Below are 18940 nucleotides of genomic sequence, written 5' to 3'. Positions count from 1 at the left end.
GACTCTATAAAACACAAAACCTGTTAAAAGGTTTTGAAGCCAGTGGCCCATTTGAATAACTCTGAACTTACTTTCCACATCCAGAGACACTGTGGCGCAGATGGAGCCTCCCTGGTTGGTGGCTCTGATCTGGTACACGGTGGAGTCCTCATCATCCGCCTCGGTGATCACCAGCTGGTGGTAGCCTCCCTTGAACTCCTGGATCTTGATTTTCTTTCCGTCAGAGTGGATCTCCTTTCCTCGTCTGAACCACTTGATCACAGGCTTAGGCTGGCCGAGGATCTTGCACACCAGGGTGGCGTTGCTCTTGTGCTTGACGCTCATGTTCCTCAGCTCCTCCTTGAAGGCGGGAGCTCGGATCTCCATGGCAGTGATGGGCACGATGGGTGCCGTCTCCTCGCTGTAGTCGCTCTCACCTCCCAGGTTCTCGCATTTCACGCGGAAGACGCACTCAACGCCCTCGGCCAGGCGCTTGGCGGAGAACACGGTCTGTTTGATCTCGTCCGTTGTCACCGTGACCCACTCGCTCCACTCCTTCTTGTCCTTCTTGAACTTCTTCTCCAGGCAGTAGCTCTTAATCTTGGAGCCGCCGTCGCTGAGAGGAGGCTTCCAGGAAACCACGCAGGAGTCTTTGGTGATGCCGGACACAACCGGGGACAGAGGAGGTGATGGTTTCTCTGTGTGAGGAAAACACAACCCAGAAACCATGAGTACAAATAGATGTTTATTGATAATAATAATAATTAGGATATTATAAAGAAGCACATGATGACCATCCCCAGTTATGGGTCGATAGCATTTCTATACAGATTTGTGGTCAAATTCAAACATATTTGAATTAGCTTTTTATCAGACATTTAACACCAACTAAATAAATAGAACATACCCAGCTGGCTCTTTATGAGGATGGGGGCGGTGAGCTCCAGAGGTTCGCTGTTGCCGTAGCGGTTCTGGGCGTAAACGCTGAAGTAGTACCCAGCGCTGTCGATGAGGTTGGGCACGCGGCAAGAGAGGCCGTTGATGGAGGAGGACACCAGTTCCCACTCGGTGCCTTCCTTGTCCTCTCGCTTCTCCACAATGTAGTTTGTAATCATGCTACCGCCATCGTCTGCAGGCGCCTTCCAGCTGATGATGACAGAGTTCTTCAGCAGAGCCTCCAGCTTGATGGGGCCCTGAGGCATCTCAGGTTTGTCTGCAAACACAGGCGGCATATTCAAATTATAAATACAATACTGACACCCTGAATATGTGAGTTGTGGTAGAGTGGAGAACTTCCATTTGAATTCTCAAAGTGACAAAACAAATCAATAATAAGAAATGCTGAAAGAGGAAAGCAAACTAACGTATTTCCTCCTGATTTTCCAATTCTACTCACCGTATACTACCAATAAAATTAGCTCTGTCTTTATCTGTTTATTGTATAATACTAATAACATTAGCCTCATCTACTAACATATTAACAGTCCCCCTAACAAAGCCAGTGTTGCTGCTCCATACCGTAGATCTCAACGTTGAAGGCGGTGTCCGCCCGGCCAAAGTGGTTGTGCAGCCGGATTCGGTATTTTCCTCCGTGCTTTCTGCGCTGCACGTTCTTGATCACTAGGTGGGTGTAGAACCCGGTGGTCTCGATGCTGATCTCCTCTGTGTCCTGTAGGGTCTTAGCACCGTGCAGCCACATGATCTTGGGCTCAGGCCGGCCGATGTAGACGCAGTGGATGCGTAGGGTGGACCCCAGGCCAGCGTAGTAGGTTTCTTTCAGCGGGTAGTCGGGGTGGAAGCATGCAGCGGCCTCCAGCACCAGGGTGCCGCTGGTCTCGGCCTCCCCGGCATCGTTGACGGCCTTGCAGGTGTACTCACCCTCATCCTCCTGTTGGTCCGTGCTGATGGACAACGAGTGGTTGCGGCCGTCCGAGCTCATTTCGTACTTGCGGGACTCGATGACCTCCTTGCCAGCGTGGTACCACTTGATGTCGGGCAGGGGTCTGCCGATGATCTGGCACTTCATGATGGCGGGCTGACCCAGCTTGGTGGTCACTTCGTCCATTTCCTTTCTCAGGCCTGGTTGAGTTTCAACTGTGTCACAGAACAAGGAAGATGTTAATAAGTACCTTCAGTAACAGACTTTTAGATTTACTTTTCTACTGAATATTATATTACTACTACAAATAGTACTGATGATAATCTGGCTCACCGCTGAGCTTGGTCCTGATGCAGGTGGCGGTCCTTCGTGGTCGGCTCATGCCTGTCGCGTTCTCAGCAAACACTCTGAACTCGTACTCGGTTGCCTCGGCAAGGCCGAAGGCGGTGAACTCCTTATCCTTCAGCCTCTGCTTGCTAGACTTTGTCCATTTGCTCTCGATGGACTTCCTGTGCTCCACCCAGTACCCGAGCACCTCCTTTCCTCCGTCACACGCTGGCGCCTGCCAGCGGATGGAGATGGTGTTCTTTGCAACGTTAACCGTGTCGATCTCGCCCGGCTGACTGGGCTTGTCTGAGGAGAGAAATGAAAACGATAAGCTTCTGGTGTCAACGGACCGCAGTGTCTCTGAAATATTAACGTTCTTAATCTTGTATCACTTTGTTTCCAACCTAATTTTGGTCAAGATGGAACATTTTATGGTACCAATTCATCTCCAAGGATCAACTCTTTATTTATAAATACTTCATGAAACACGATTCTTAATGTATGGCTCTGGTTCTGGCTTTTGTTGTGGCTATGGTTCTGGTTCTCACCGAATGGATCCTTGCATGTGACAGGCTCGGACGCAGGCCCGGCCTCGCTCTGTCCGATGGTGTTGCTGGCGACGATGCGGAAGGTGTATTCGGCATCGGGTGTGAGGCCGGACAGTGTGAACATGGTGGAGCTGACGGCGGCAGTGTGGCGCGTCCACGTCTCAGCTGACACCAGCTTGTAGTCAATGAAGTATCCAGTGATGGCGGATCCACCGTCGTACTTAGGTTTGGACCAGGCCAACGCCACAGAGTTCTTGGTGAAGTCCATGATCTCTGGCACGGTGCTGGGAGCCTCGGGGACACCTTGGTGAAAAACACTTAGTGTTAGAACTGAATCATTACACACTGTCCAACATTACAGGTGTGAAGACACAAGCTCTTCTTTCGGTGTCTTTGAAGGCACCACTTACACAAACTCCTTATAAAAACCTACTTGGTAAAAAAACCAATTCTGATTCTGACATTTAACACACAATGAACCCCCCCACTTACTTTCTGACCTTATTTTTTATATGACTATTTTTCTGAAGTGTTATGCATCATGCTAATGTTAGCTTTTGGTGAGTTTAGGAGAACAGACAAAGCTATTAAAATAAAATCCTTGATGTGGATTTTGAAGGAACACTTACAAATTGGGGTCTTGGGTACCAGAGGCTGCTCGGACTTCATAGAGGAACTGACGCCAAAGGAGTTTTCAGCCGTCACCTTGAAGTGGTACTCCACCCCTTCCGACAGGCCCTTCACCAGCAGATGTGTCTCCGTCACTCTGGATTCCACGGTGTACCATGCGTTCCTCGCCACCTCGCGTCTCTCCACGATGTAGCCCAGGATCTCTGCACCACCATCGTCTTCCGGCGTCTTCCAGGACACCTTGACTGAGTTGGCCTGGATCTCCTCGAAGAGCAGCGGGCCCTGGGGTGCGGCAGGCCGTCCAATGACCTTCACCTTGATCGTGGCCTTCTTCTTGCCCACTGCGTTCTGCAGCAGCAGCTCATAGATTCCACTGTCGCCCCTCTCAGCTCCCTTGATTACCAGCTCACTGGTGTCCTCCGTTGAGGCGATCATGGCCTTGGTGGACACGGCGCCGCTGTCCTTGGACCAGGTGCAGGATGGGTGAGGTTTACCCTTGATGGGCACTGAGAGGCGGACCACACCTCCGTAACGAACCACATACACGTCTTTGTACTTCAGCTCCAGGTCGTAGTCCGGAGATTCTGCAACAACCAGAGTTTAAACATTAGTCCTCCTTCTGGACGGGTCATTCTTATAGTCCAAGTTGCTTCTGGCCCTCTTCTCAGTTTGTCCTCAGTGGGATGAATAATGGATTTCTGATTCTGATAAAGAAACCTCTATATTTCTGTCTCTGCTGTCTGCACCCTCATCCTACATATCCTTCATTCTGAGTCTGCTTTACTTTTCCTCTGTGGAATTTCTGTCAGCTAACACTTTTGACTCTTTATTAATAATAAAATATACCAGCGGAAGAGAACTGAAAAGACTGTTGTGTGTCATAATACCCATATATGATCCTCTTACCGAGCATCTCCGTCACAGTGACGGTTCCTGGCACCTCGGCGGGCTCTCCCGAGCCGCCAGCGTTGCAGGCCATCACACGGAACTTGAACTCCTCGCCCTGAGGCATCTGGGTGAGTGTGTACTCGCATATTAGGGAGGGCGTGGTGTTGCACTTCATCCAGGCCATACTGCCTGCCTTCTGCATCTCGATCAGGTAGCCGTCCACCCGGGCGTCGCCCTCGTCGTCGGGAGGACTCCAGGCCAGAGACACGGAGGACTTGGTGGTGTCTGTGATCCTCGGGTTCTGAGGACAGCCGGGAGGATCTGTGGGGGGGCGCACTGTGTTAATAAGGTTCTCTGTTGCTAACATTAGCTTAGCTTGTTTCTCTGATAACTTCACATCCAGACGTTCCATCACTAAAATCCTCCATCAGTTAAAACACATTTAGATTTAGTGTACGGAAAAAAGGTGGCTTACCCCTGGATCAAAGGGCAGTTCAAATGTTAATTATTTAGTTCTAAGTTATTTATTCATTTCCTGTATTTGTGAACTTTTGGCAATAAGCAATCTCAAGCCTCACACTGTAGCTCGATTAAATTCCCACTTTTCTCTGAATCTACTAAACTCAACCCGGTATGTACAGTACCGGCTCTGTTTCTTACCAATGGGGTCTGTGGCAGTGGCGGATTTGGACAGCAGGCTGGGTTTGCTCTGTCCGCGGGCGTTAATGGCGATGACCCTGTGTTCGTACTCCAGGCCCTCGATCAAATCCGTGGACCGGTACCGGGTCATGGTGATTGGGTTCTTGTTTGCTCGCACCCAGCGGTCCGAACGCACCTCTTTCCGCTCGATGATGTATCCGGAAACCTCAAGGCCGCCGTCTTCCTCGGGTGGGTTCCAGGCAACCGTCATGCCATCGCGTGAAACGTCGAAGATGGTGGGGCGGCCCGGGGGTCCAGGCACATCTGGGAGGGAAATCACATTTTATGTTCCCGATGCACAACTGCCTTTTTCTTTGAATTTATATTCATGTTCCTGTCACACAAACCCTAAGCATTTAAACGGATTATTTATTGTAAATCCTTACTCTTCAGGCTCTTGCAAGTGACGATCTCTGACTGCAGGAACTCTCCGGTGCCGTAGCGGTTGATGGCAGCGGCACGGAACACATACTCGTTTCCTTCGATTAGGTTTTCAAACTTAAATGTAGGTCGGCTGACGCAGTCACAGACAGGCACCCAGCCGGGCCGGTGGGCATCACGTTGCTCTACACTGTATCCGTTGATGGGGGCGCCGCCATCCCTGAGTGGGGGTTCCCAACTGCAGGCGACTGTGTTTGCATCCACCTCGTCGAACCTGATGGGGCCCTGGGGATCATCGGGCTTAGCTGCAGGGGAGACGCAGAGATGTTAGCAGAACTTTAGAGAAACACTACAATACAACACATCTCTATTACACACAATTAATATATGCAAAAAAATACGATTATAAAAACCACTTCAGCATTAAAGACGTCAGAACGAAAGTGCTAATGAAACAAGCTATTCAACACGTTAGCAAAACACTTCCTGTTCCGACAGTATTTACAAATCCTGATTGAAAGAGTAATCAAAAAAAGGGAGAGTAATAATAAGGTTTCCTTACAGAGGACGACGACCTTGATGACCTCGGTGATGACGCCGACGATGTTTTTCACCTCCAGCGAGTATTCGCCGCTGTCGTCGATGGTGGTTTCGCTCACGGTGAGTTTGGAAAACTTGCTGGTGCTCTTGATGGTGACGCGGTCTGTGTTCTTCATCTTGTTATCTTTGAAGAACCAAGCGCAGACGGGAGGAGGCCGGCCCACCAGAGGCAGGTCCAGCTCAAGGGTCTTTCCGGCCAGGACGTTTACCACCTTCTGAGGAATACTGGAGAAGTCCACCACCGGCATCACTGGGGAGGAAACACACATTATTACCTTAAACTATAGGATTAAATACGGATCTGATCTTGCACAATGATGGTAGTACTGAACAGGAAATAAGGCGCAAGAAGTGGAGTTCTTACCTCTCTGTTCCTGCACGGTGACGGCAGTCAGCATCTCTTTGGGCTCGCTGGCTCCTCGGCTGTTGATGGCTCTGATCCTGAACAGGTACTGCTCCTTCTCGTTCAGCTTCTCGATGGTGTGCTCAAAGTCCGTGGTCTTCAGTGTGGCCACTTTCATCCACTTGTCAGTGCCAAACTTGCAGGCCTCGATGACGTAGCCTGTGAGCCTGCTGCCGCCGTCGTGCTCGGGCTTCTCCCAGCTCAGCGTCACTGTGGTCTTGGTGACATCGATCATCTCCAGCTTGTGTGGCGGCAGAGGAACCTCGCATACAAGCACAATGTCGGGGGTCTCACAGGGCTCGCCGATGCCGTAGATGTTCTCGGGGAGGACCCTGAAGTAGTACAGCATGCCCTCCATCAGCCCGTCGATCTTGTAGGACGTCTTGCTGCACTTGGAGGTGACAGTCTTGTAGGCTCTCATGGACGCCTCACGGCGCTCGATGATGAAGTTGTTGACGGGAGCGCCACCGTCCACCGTTGGAGCCTCCCAGGAGATGGTGGCCGACTCTTTGGTCAGCTCCTTGATCTTGATTGGCCCGGTGGGTCCCGGAGTATCTATCAGTGCAAATACGTTTGTTAAGTGGAGGCACTTCAGCAGAATACGGTTACTTTAACAGATGGTGAAGATAAGCTTTGTGCTCTTTATTTTCCTTTCAATTGAATCACATCTGTAAACAGTAGCAGCTACTTCTGTTATGGCTTTTCTGTGCCTACTTTTTAATTTAATATGCAAGGCTATTCTTTTTATCTTATCTGCAGTTGTAATACCCTAAATTCCCTGGTGCGGAAGAAGTAAAGGAATTCTGATACTGATTCTGACGGCCATGCAGACTATATACACCCCACGCTCCCTTACCGTAGACTTTGACCAGGATGTTGACTTCCTGTTTGCCAGCAGAGTTTTCTGCCACCAGTGTGTACTTCCCGGCGTCGTAGCGGTGCACTCGGTCGATGATGAGCGTGGTGGAGGTGCTGCTGATGTCGATGAAGCCTCTGTTGTGCAGGTCCACCCCTGGTTTGCTCCAGGTGATGGCGGGCACTGGGCGACCTGTGACGCTGACGAACAGGCGGAGTGATCCGCCGGCACGCAGACAGATGGTCTTCTTCAGGTCATCGTGGAGCTCAAAGTCTGGAGTTTCTGGGGGACAATATCAGAAAATACATTATTGTATATATTGTTCTCTGACGTTCATTTACACACTTGTTAGCAACCGCCGTTTTAAAATCCACCAGTGGGGTATTTAGTGACGTAGTTTATGTGGCAGGATAAAAATCTCTTCAGCTTGTTTTGGGGACCAAGTAGTGCTGAATAAGTTTAGGGTTTAAGGACTATAGATAGAATAAAAGCTCCATTTGAAAGCTCTCTACCGACACTCTTCTTTGACTAACTAAATATAATCTCTCCACGTACCCAGTCTCTCCACAGGCTCGGTCTCGGCACACGGCTCGCTGAAGTCTCCGGTGCCATTGATGTTGATGCCAGCGACCCTGAAGCAGTACTTGTTCCCGGCGGCGAGCCCGGTCACCGTCAGCTCGGCGGCTCGCAGCGTCTTCTCGTGGGCCTTCTTCCACTCCTCAGCCCCGGCCTCCTGCATCTCGAGGATGTACCCCATCACATCGGCGCCTCCGTCATCCACGGGCCGAGACCAGGCCAGGCTGATGCTGTCAGCATGGGTGTCGGTGATACGGGGGATAGAGGGAGGAGCAGGAGTGCCTGGGAGGATATTAATGCATCAGTTATGTACAATAAACTAATGATGATTTACAAACAGCAAACACCTTCAGTACGAGGTTTTTTCTGCCCTCGGATGACCACTTAAAATGGTCCTTGAACTCACACGTGGGCTCCCTGCAGACGACGTACAGCGACAGCTCGCTGGGCTCGCTCTCGCCGGCCTTGTTGATGGCGGTCACTCTGAACTGGTAGATGTTTCCCTCGGTGAGGCCGCACACCTTCAGCATGCAGTCCAAGTGAGCGCCGTCGCGGTTCACCTTCACCCAGCGGGCGCTCTTCCTCTCGCGTCGCTCCACCAGGTAGTGCAGCAGTGGGCTGCCGCCGTCGCTCTCCGGCTTCAGCCACTCGATGGTAGCAAAGTCCTCCCCTGAGACCAGGATCTCTGGAGTACCCGGAGGAGAGGGTATGGCTGAAGGGGAAGTAAAGGGTGAGAACTCAATAGGGCTTTATTTTGAAAATGATGTAATACTAACTTCAGTTCTGGTCTGAAAAAATCCTGACATTTTTCAGATTTAGGAGAAATCTTCAAAAAGTTAGTCGAAAGGATTTGGTGTTTTCTTTCTAACTGGTACAGTAGTAAAGTACATGGTTTTCCTTCCACAAAAGAAAAGACAATTCCCAGTGACTTACTGAAGGTGTTCCTGGCCACCATGGCCTCCGATTGCAGGGGAACCCCGGCACCGTACTTGTTGACCCCACGGACCCTGAACAGGTACTCTGTGTTCTTGAAGAGCCCAGTGATGTCACAGGTTGTCTCCTTGCACTCAGCCTGCATGATGACCCAGTTCAGTCTGTTGGTGTCGCGGCGCTCCACCAGGAAGTGGGAAACGTCGTCACCGCCATCCTCCAGAGGAGGCTTCCAGCTCAGGGAACAGGACTCCTGAGTGATCTTGCTGACATCCACGCTGCCCTCACACACCCCGGGGGTGTCTGGAAACAGGAGATCCATTCACTGATGGCAACTACAGTACTGTAATCTGTGAGCAGTGCTGTGCTACTAAAGAAGACTTTATCTTAAGGCGCTTAAACCCTTAACTCTGACACTTGCTCTCTGCTGCTCCTCTTCAAGGCACTCTGATGCATCTTAAACTGTCCCCTGAATTGTGTTACTATTGATGTATCCCATCATTGCCATTATTCCCAGTTGTAATCATGATGTGAATTTGCATGTTCCTCCTTTTAATGAATGTTTATATTATCTTACATTTTAAACAATTGTATCCATGTCAATTCTATGTTCACTTTGTCTTTATTGTGTCTTTTATTGGTAACTGTGTTCTGTGTGATTTACATTTTACGAGGTGTAAATTCTCTACTGTGAAGCAATTCCGACTCTTGTATGAAAGGTGCCATTCAAATAAACCGTTTGTATTATTATTAAAAACGTAACTCTGACTCTAACAAACCCTTAACTCTGACTCTAACAAACCCTTAACTCTGACTCTAACAAACCCTTAACTGTAAAACAAGCCCCTCCTTACCAAGCACTTTGACGTTGACCTCGGCAGTCTTGGTTCCGCTCACGTTCCTGACGGTCAGGGTATACTTCCCGGTGTCGTCGCGGTCGCAGAACTTGATGATGGCCATGGCCCGGGTGGGGGTGTACTGCAGATGGTACTTTTCACATAGCTCCAGGTCCTTATTGCCCTTTGCCCAGGAAGCCTTGGGGTCCGGCCGGCCTCCAACTGCAGCGTCCAGAACCAGGTCTGAACCTGCCCTGACCTGCACCATCTCTGACAGCAGTTTGCTGTCCAGCTGTGCCTTGGGAGGCTCTGTTGGGAGGTGGGGGGGGTGGAAATGTACTGATCAGATGCACTCAGTATTGTTTATACACTGCCAGGTCAAAAAAAAGATCCCCACCTGGATTTAACTAAGCAAATAGGTAGAGCCCCCCCTTGGATAATTACTGCATGGGTGATTATGTTTCAGCTGGCAGCAAGTTATAACCCTAACTGATGCAGAGAGGAGCTTCTCATCTGTTAAACAGTCATGGCGAAAGACATGTCCTGTGGTCGTGGATAAGATGTTGATCTGTTTCAGAAGGGTCAAATTACTGGCATCAAGCAGAGCTAACATCTAAGGAGATTGCTGAAATACTAAATGGGGTTAAGAACCGTCCACCGCATTATTAAAGACTGGAAGGACAGTGGGGGACATCCTCCTCCAGGGAGGAGTGAGGTCAGAAAAAGAGAGAACGTTTGGTGAAATCAAATGGTAGAAAAACAACAGTAGAACTCACGGCTATGTTCAGTAGTGACAGAGAGAGCATTTCCACACGCACAATGCGGAGGGAACTCAAGGGATTGGGACTAAACAGCTGGGTAGCCGTAAGAAACCCACTTCTCAGTGAAGCTAATCGGAAAAAACAGCATTTCACACATGGATCGGCCCCCCCAGAGTCCACACCTGAACCCCATTGAGAGTCTTTGGGATGTGCTGGAGAAGACTTTGATCAGTGGTCTGAATCTCCATCATCAAGACAAGATCAACAATTAATGACAGAAATAAATGTTGAGACGTTGCAGAAGCTCGGGGAAACGATGCCACAGAGAATGCGTGCCGTGAAGCTGAAGGCGGTCCAACGGATATTAGAGGGGGGGCTTTTTGCCATTGTATATTGTGCATTGTTAGATACTCTTGTGGTCATTTTCTATATACTGTATGATTACTATCACACTGCTGTTGGGACAAAAACGTCTGGATGCGGGATGAATAAAGTATCTATCCATCTCTTATGCAGCCACAACAAACTATCATCAACTCTCCGACGGTTCAAACACACATCACATTTATATCTATGTTTTTTGGGGGGCAGGTCTTACCAAAGTCGGTCTTGCATTGCACGGATCCAGTGGACTCTGACGGCAGGCTGAACACCTGGTTGGCATTCTTGGCGATGACCCTGAACTCGTAGGGCTCACCCTCGCCCAGTGCTGTCACGGTGTATGCCGTGTCAATCACGTTGGTGTAGTTACACTTCAGCCAGCGGCCCTCGCCAGTCAGCGTATACGGCTTACGCTCGATGATGTAGCCCACGATGGGACTGCCGCCGTCATTCAGAGGCGAAGACCACTTCAGGGACACAGTGGTTCTGGTTACGTTAGTGATCTCGGGTTTACTTGGTGCATCTGAGGAAGAATGAAGCAGAAATCAGTAAAGAGGAAATAAAGACCACTGAATAGAAAACTGGGATCAGTCAACAGGAAACTGGGATCAGTCAATAGGAAACTGGGATCAGTCTTTAGGAAACTGGGATCAGTCTTTAGGAAACTGGGATCAGTCAATAGGAAACTGGGATCAGTCAATAGGAAACTGGGATCAGTCTTTAGGAAACTGGGATCAGTCAATAGGAAACTGGGATCAGTCAATAGGAAACTGGGATCAGTCAATAGGAAACTGGGATCAGTCAATAGGAAACTGGGATCAGTCAATAGGAAACTGGGATCAATCAATAGGAAACTGGGATCAGTCTTTAGGAAACTGGGATCAATCAATAGGAAACTGGGATCAGTCAATAGGAAACTGGGATCAGTCAATAGGAAACTGGGATCAGTCAATAGGAAACTGGGATCAGTCAACAGGAAACTGGGATCAATCAATAGGAAACTGGGATCAGTCAATAGGAAACTGGGATCAGTCAATAGGAAACTGGGATCAGTCAATAGGAAACTGGGATCAGTCAATAGGAAACTGGGATCAGTCAATAGGAAACTGGGATCAGTCAATAGGAAACTGGAACCAGTAGAGGGGAAACAGGGGTTTGTTAAGGGAAAGACGGATCAGAACTTACCAACGGGGTTCTGGGCGATGGCCCCCTTGGAAGCCTCGCTGGCCTTGCTGAGGCCGGCGCTGTTCATAGCGTAGACCCTGAACTGGTACTCCAGGCCCTCTACCAGACCCTCCATCTTGTTGTAGCATTCAAAGCAGGGGATCTTGTTCTCTCTCACCCACAGGATGTTGTTCCTTTCCTTCTTTTCAATCCAGTAGCCCGTCACCTTGCTGCCGCCGTCGTGGTAAGGCTCCTCCCACTTCAGGGTCATCGTGTTGGCAGTGACGTTAAACACTGAGGGCCGTGTTGGAGGGCCAGGGGGGGCTGCGAAAAAAGACAGATGTTTACTTTCTGAACTGTAAAGTAGATTCAAGATTGGAAGGCTTTATTTCTATGCACAGTAGCTACAGTGTAGTTAGTCCCAATAGTGCAAGAAGAAACAGCAGAAATAAAATGGTGCAGATTATGTTGCAAGACCAGTGCGTACTGCAGATGAAGCACACTATATACATGTCCAACAAAGAGTCTTCATGTGGCAGAGAATGTTGTGGGTGAAATAAATGCAGGAGTCTTTATACATTAAAAAAAGAACAGAATGTAAATGAAATACTGCACAGTGATGAGTGTTTGTAGCACATACATGCTATAGTATTATTACACCTGATGTCATGTATCATTTTTAGTTTGAGACGGAGGCACTCACTGAAGGGATGCTCGGCGACGATGGTCTCGGACTCGATGTGCTTGCTGACTCCAAACTGGTTCTCTGCGGACACCCTGAAGGTGTACTGCATGTACTTGGTGAGGTGGCCGACATCCAGAGTTGTGCGCTTCACGCTGGAGTTGATGAGCTGCCATGCAGTTGAGCCGGACTCGCGCTTCTCCACGATGTAGTTAGTGATCGGCGTACCTCCGTCGTCCTCTGGCGCCTGCCAGTTGACGACGCAGGACTCGGAGGTGATGGATGTGATCTCAACGGGTCCGGTGGGATTACTGGGTCTGCCCATGATGTTCACTTCAATAGTGAAGGTCCTGGTTCCTGCTACATTCTCCAGGGTGAGGAAGTATTTACCACCGTCTCCCCTCATGGCCTCCTTCACGGAGATGGTTGTCCGGTCCTTCGTAGTTTGGATGGAGACTCTGTCGGAGTTCTTCAGCCTCATCTCCTCCAGCTTCCAGCTGACCTTAGGAGCGGGTCTGCCACTGATAGGGACATCGATGGTGAAGGTCTTCCCTGAGTGGCATGTGACGAGCTGGTTGGGGATCTCTCTGAGGTCGACGGCAGGTTCAATGTGCGGCTCTTTCACCAGTGCAGCAGCCAGAGTTTCCCTTGGCGCGCTGCAGCCTGACTCGTTTTTGGCCTTCACTCTGAAGTTATACTCATCTCCCTTGTTGAGCTTCTCCACCGTGTAGGTGAGATTCGTGGTATTGCCCACCAACATCCATTTGTCTCCATCCTTTGCCTTTGCCTCAATGATGTAGCCCTGGATGCGGCTGCCGCCGTCATGCTCTGGTTTCAGCCAGCCCAGCACCACCGTGCTGTCAGTAGTGTCAAGGATGTCCATCCTCTTCGGAGACGCTGGCTCTGCAGTGGCAATGACGTGCTTGGTTATCTCAAAGGCCTCACCAATGCCATGCTGGTTCTCTGCTGAGACCCTGAAAAAGTAAGGTACTCCCTCCAGGAGGTCCTGGATCTTCAGGATGTGCTGCTTGCAGTTTCCTCCAGACTGCTGCCATGTACGGCGGCTAGCCTCGCGCCTCTCCACAATATAGTGATGGATTCTCGCTCCGCCATCATTAATGGGAGGCTCCCAGGTGAGGGTGACGGTGCCTCTAGAGACCTCCTTGAAGTTCACAGCTTGTGGAGGTCCAGGTGTGTCCATCACCTTCACAGTGAAGGTGACAGCCTTGCTGCCACTGGTGTTCTCCAGGGTCACGGTGTACTTGCCAGTATCATTCCTGGAGCAGCTTTCAATGTTCAGAGAACTGAAGCCGTCTGAACTTGTGACCTCTGACTTGACCCCCAGCTCTCCTTCTTCCTTCACCCAGGTAGCCATCGGGACTGGCTTTCCTCTGAAGTTCACGCCCAGGTTAACTGAAGCTCCAGGCTTGACGATGTGGGTCTGCCTGAAGCTGGCGTCGATGTCCACCATTGGTGGCGTTTGCCTGTCCACTGCATGCGCTGGCTCTGGGATCTCCCGCTCCTCGCCTCGGCCAATGTGATTGACAGCAGCCACTCTGAACCTGTACTTGCCGCTGGTCTGTAGAGACATCGCTGTGTAGTTTGTCTCTGCCACGAGCTCCTCGTTTACTCTTGTCCATTCCTCTTCTTCTCCCTTCGCCATCTCAATAATGTACCCCATGATCTCCATGCCACCATCGTCGGCAGGTCGGGACCACTCCAGGCTGATAGAGGTGTTGGTGGAGTCGGAGACACACACCACAGACGGAGCACAAGGAATGTCCTTGGGCTCTGCGGCTTTGATCGGTAAGGATACGTTACTGGGAGCTCCAACGCCGGCGTCGTTGACTGCCATCACGCGGAACTCGTACTCCATATCCTCCATCAGGTTGGACACCTTGTGGGCGCACTCCACGATGGGCTTCTTGGTGATCACCTTATAGAACTTGACAGTCTTCTTCTCTCGTTTCTCCATGATGTAGGACTGAATGGGGTTTCCTCCATCAGAGGTAGGAGGAGTCCAGGACAGCGTGATGCTCTCACCGGTCACTTCTGTAGCATCAGGAGTGCCAGGAGCTTCAGGAGCAGCTGAGGGGAACACCGAGCATTAGAACAGGGTTTTCAAAGAAGTGAAAACACACTTTTCTGGGGAAATATATAATAACTGGGTTTGATAAGATTTGACTAAAGGATTACATCTTTGTGTGCTACAAGGCTGTACAACTTACTGTATTGCATCTGTGCAATGACGGGGGTGGACTCCAGAGGTCTGCCCATACCGAACTTGTTCACAGCAGAGACCCTGAACTGGTACTCGTTGGTCTTGATGAGCTTGGTAGCATTGAAGGTGCACTCTGTACACTCGTCAGAGACCAACGCCCAGGAGATCTTTGCAGTCTCACGCTTCTCAATGACGTAGTGTGTGATCTCTGAGCAGCCATCGTTCTCTGGCTCGCTCCAGGACAGGGTACACTTTCCTTCCGAGATGTTGCTGAATGTCATGGGTCCAACTGGCTCCCCGGGGGTGTCTGCAGCACAGAGAAGCATGGGTTACAGCAGAAATACCTAATACAGTGATGTACAGACCCGGGAGGGCGCAAACAAACACACCAAAAAGTACAAACTGTGTACCTTGGACTTGAACGAGGATGTCCTGCTTTCTGCTGCCAGATCCGTTGGTAGCCTCCACGCTGTAGAGACCGCGGTGTGTACGATCAGAATCCCGGACAAACAGCGTGCTGGATCCAGCCGCATTGATGATGTCCATCATCTGTTTGGTAACCAACGCACCATCTCTGAACCAGACAACTTTAGGGGCAGGGCGTCCGGTGATAGTGGCCTTCAGCCGAATGTTGTCTCCTGCCTTCACTGTCAAACCCTCAAAGTACTCCGGGCCAAACTCAATCAACGGAGAAGCTGGTGAATAGGAGAAGGGAACGCATTAGTACAAAAAGTAACTTCAATCGTGGTATAATCAGTATGTAATATAATCAGTTATAATCAAAGTCTCCAGTTTCTTTCATTACTCACAGTTCTCGCTTCTGACCACGATCAAGCCGGAGGAGTTGGAGGGAGGGCTGACCACGCCGATGGCATTCCTGGCCGTCACCCTGAACTCGTATCGCTCGTTCACTGCCAGGCCGGTCACGGTGTACTGGCATTCGTGCACATCAGTCAGGTTGGCCTTGAACCAGCGGCCCTTGCCTTGGCGTTTCTCCAGGCTGTAGCTGGTGATCTTGCTGCCACCGTCACGTTTGGGTGCATCCCATTTCAGAGTCACCGAGTCACTGGTCACATCGGTGTAGTCGGGCTGGCCTGGAGGATCTGGAAGGCAGGAGATTTAGGTCAAAGATTTTCATTCTATTCTTATGGCCGATACCTGGAAGATAATCAATAATTTCACATTTTGAATTTAAGAAGAAGCTGACACCTTTAGTCTATGATCACCTGAGAGTGAGGTATGCATAAACTAAAAAGCACAATGATTTATTTTAGTATCTTTGGCCCTTTAGACTGCGCCTCTTCTACTTTTCAGAACAACAGTATACTGATGTGAACCTGGACTTACCGACAGGGCTGACCGCCATGTTTAACTTGCTATGGTCACTCATTCGGCTGTAGCCGGCGTCGTTCTGGGCGTAGACCCTGAAGGAGTACTCGAGTCCTTCGATGAGCTCCAGGATCCTGTAGTCTGTCTCTTTGACCAGCATGGTGTTCACCTTCTGCCACATGATGCTGTTCTTCTCACGCTTCTCCACGTGGAAACCCTGGATGGGGCAACCCCCGTCATAGATGGGCTGCTCCCACTGGATGGTCATGCCGTCGTTGGTCACATTGTATACCACGGGTTTGCCGGGCGGGCCTGGAGGCCTGAATTGGTGCTTGGCAATGACCGTCTGTGAGACGAGAGGCTCACTGGTGCCGTATCTGTTCTCTGCGCGCACTCTGAACTGGTACTGAATGCCCTTGATAAGGTTAGCGATCTTGTACTGGGTGTCCTGTACACTGGAGCAGGCCATCTTCCAGTCAGACTGGGAGGTGTCCCTCTTTTCCACGGTGTAGCAAGCAATGTCTCCACCGCCATCATCATTTGGTTCATCCCAGGAGATTGTGATGCTCTCGGCTCTCACTTCATCCAGGCGGATGGGTCCAATGGGCTTAGATGGTGGTCCGAGTGTGATGACGTTAATGTGGAAGGATTTCCTGTTGACCCTGTTGTCCAGGGTAAGGGTGTATTTACCTTCATTCTCCTTCGTCACATTCTTAATATTCAGTGTGGCTTTGTTCTCCGTTGTCTTGAAGCGGATCTGGTCGCTCTCCTTTAGAGGCAGGCTGTCCTTCAGCCAGAAGATGGCAGGTTTGGGTTTACCTTTGTAGGGCAGCTCGATGTGCACGTTGTGACCCAGACGGACACTGATGCGGCTTCCAGGGTACTCAGCAAGGCTGGCCTCAGGTGTAATAATGTAGTCAATGACCTGGAGAGGACCCATCTCAACAAAGTCGCTCTGTCCCTTCTCGTTCCTGGCTGCCACTCTGAAGAACATAGTGGAGTGCTCCTTCAGTTTCTTCACCTCAAACTCGCACTGTCGGCTGGTTCCTCCCAGAGACCATTCCTCGTTTTTCAGCTTCTTCTCAATGACGTAGTCAGAGATGATGCTGCCGCCATCGTAATCTGGCTTCAGCCACTGCAGGGTTACTGAGGTTTTGGAAGAATCCTTCATAGAAACCTCCTTGACTGGGCCGGGAGTCTCTGTGGCCTTCACAGGCTCCAGGGTGTCACAGGGATCGCCCACGCCATTCTCATTCTCCGCCATCACACGGAATAAGTAGGAGGCCTTCTCGGAGAGGTCTTCCAGGGAGTATGTTGTTTCTGTGCATTTGCTGGTCACTGCAGAGAAGGTCCTCTTGGAGGAGTCCTTCTTCTCTACAATGTAGTTTGTGATCTCAGCCCCACCGTCGAGAAGTGGAGGCTCCCAGCAGAGAGTGACCTTTCCACGAGTCACGTTCTTCAGAACCAGGTTTGTGCACTGAGCCGGGGTGTCCTGGACCTTCACAGACAGGGTCAGCGTCTTCGGCTGTCCAACACCGTTCTCTATCTTCACTGTGTATTTTCCAGTGTCAAGCCTGTTCACCTCGCGCATAACCAGCACGGTGGTGTTGTCGGAGTGGTGCAACTCGTATTTGGGGTCACTGTCGATGCACTCCTCTCCTTTGCTCCAGGAAGCGATGGGAGCCGGTCGGCCCTTCAGAGGAACAGACAGCTCCACATCCTTACCGGCCTTCACGATGTAGTGAGTTCTCATGGCCACGTCGGAGTCGATTTGGGCCTCCTCTGTGAAAAGCATGGAGATAATACAAAATTACAATGGGCCTGAGACATTCTTTAGGAACCTGGCTGGGTGCAGACTGATAGTAAAGTTTTGATGGAATACTAAAGGTTTCAAATCAAAGCCTACGCATTTGCGTCAGGGTTATGGAAAACCTCTGGACATAATTGTAAAAGTCTTGGTTGAAGGGTGTAACATGAACTGTGGAAAACACATATGAGTAGTTTAGCTGTTAGTGAACTAGTTCTGTAGGAGACAGGGTTCATGTTACACCCTTCAACCAAGATTTATTCAATTCACAACACAAGGGATTTATTACCCAGGATGTCTTTAGCCTGCACAGGCTCGGTCATCTCTAGAGGTTCTCCACGGCCGGCACAGTTCACAGCTGAGACCCTGAAGAAGTAGTTGACGTCTGGTTTCAAGTCGTGGCTGATGTACTCGGTGGTCTTGACCTCTCCCTTGGTGGTGACCATGGCCCACTCTTCTTCTCCCTCAACAAGCTTCTCCAGCATGTAGCTGGTCACCTCGCTGCCACCGTCCCATTCTGGCTTGGACCAGCCCAAGGTGATGGATGTCTTGGTGGAGTCAACAACCTTCAGCTTGCAAGGCTCATCTGGAGTTTCTGTAAGGCAGGCATATGTGTTTAGAAAGCTCATAACAAAGGACTTTACAGAAACAAAAACCAAAAGCATATTTGTGAACACTTACCAACAGGGTCTGCAGCCTTGTAGTAGTCGGACACTTCGGAGAATGGTCCCTCTCCGGCCCTGTTGATGGCGCACACTCGGTACTGGTACTCGTTTCCTTCTGTCAGATGGTACACGGTCTTCTTGATGTCTGCGATCGGGTCTTTGTAAACCCGGATCCAGCGCAGGCTCTTCTTGTCGCGCCTCTCCAGGTAGTATCCAGTAACTGCGCTGCCGCCGTCCACCCCTGGTTTGTTCCACTCGACCAACATGGTGGTTTTGGTGATGGTGTTCACCTCAGGAGTGTGAGGCTGCCCAGGAGTCACTGGAAAAATGTAGCGGAGACATGATAGGAAATGTAAATAAAAAAAACAAGTCCTTGGACTATTTCTCGAGAAAGCTAA

At 50.2% G+C, this 18940-nt stretch overlaps 1 protein-coding gene across 1 annotated transcript in view; it reads right to left on the bottom strand.

Moving 5' to 3' along the window:
• Nucleotides 1–18940, bottom strand: part of LOC134867389 (titin-like) — a 184009-nt gene that overhangs the window by 6325 nt on the left and 158744 nt on the right. Inside the window, 25 exon segments of the mRNA XM_063887927.1 lie at nt 72–677; nt 887–1192; nt 1498–2073; nt 2192–2491; nt 2734–3036; nt 3363–3947; nt 4270–4572; nt 4912–5214; nt 5337–5636; nt 5894–6181; nt 6296–6889; nt 7191–7472; nt 7746–8048; nt 8173–8478; nt 8700–8999; nt 9551–9841; nt 10892–11197; nt 11860–12162; nt 12542–14608; nt 14749–15048; nt 15152–15436; nt 15551–15844; nt 16089–17852; nt 18167–18472; nt 18559–18861. Coding sequence (XP_063743997.1) covers nt 72–677; nt 887–1192; nt 1498–2073; nt 2192–2491; nt 2734–3036; nt 3363–3947; nt 4270–4572; nt 4912–5214; nt 5337–5636; nt 5894–6181; nt 6296–6889; nt 7191–7472; nt 7746–8048; nt 8173–8478; nt 8700–8999; nt 9551–9841; nt 10892–11197; nt 11860–12162; nt 12542–14608; nt 14749–15048; nt 15152–15436; nt 15551–15844; nt 16089–17852; nt 18167–18472; nt 18559–18861 — 11874 coding nt within the window.

This window comes from Eleginops maclovinus, chromosome 7 (genome assembly GCF_036324505.1).
Source record: "Eleginops maclovinus isolate JMC-PN-2008 ecotype Puerto Natales chromosome 7, JC_Emac_rtc_rv5, whole genome shotgun sequence".
Lineage (NCBI taxonomy): Eukaryota > Metazoa > Chordata > Actinopteri > Perciformes > Eleginopidae > Eleginops > Eleginops maclovinus.
This window is presented reverse-complemented; position numbering and strand designations above follow the sequence as displayed.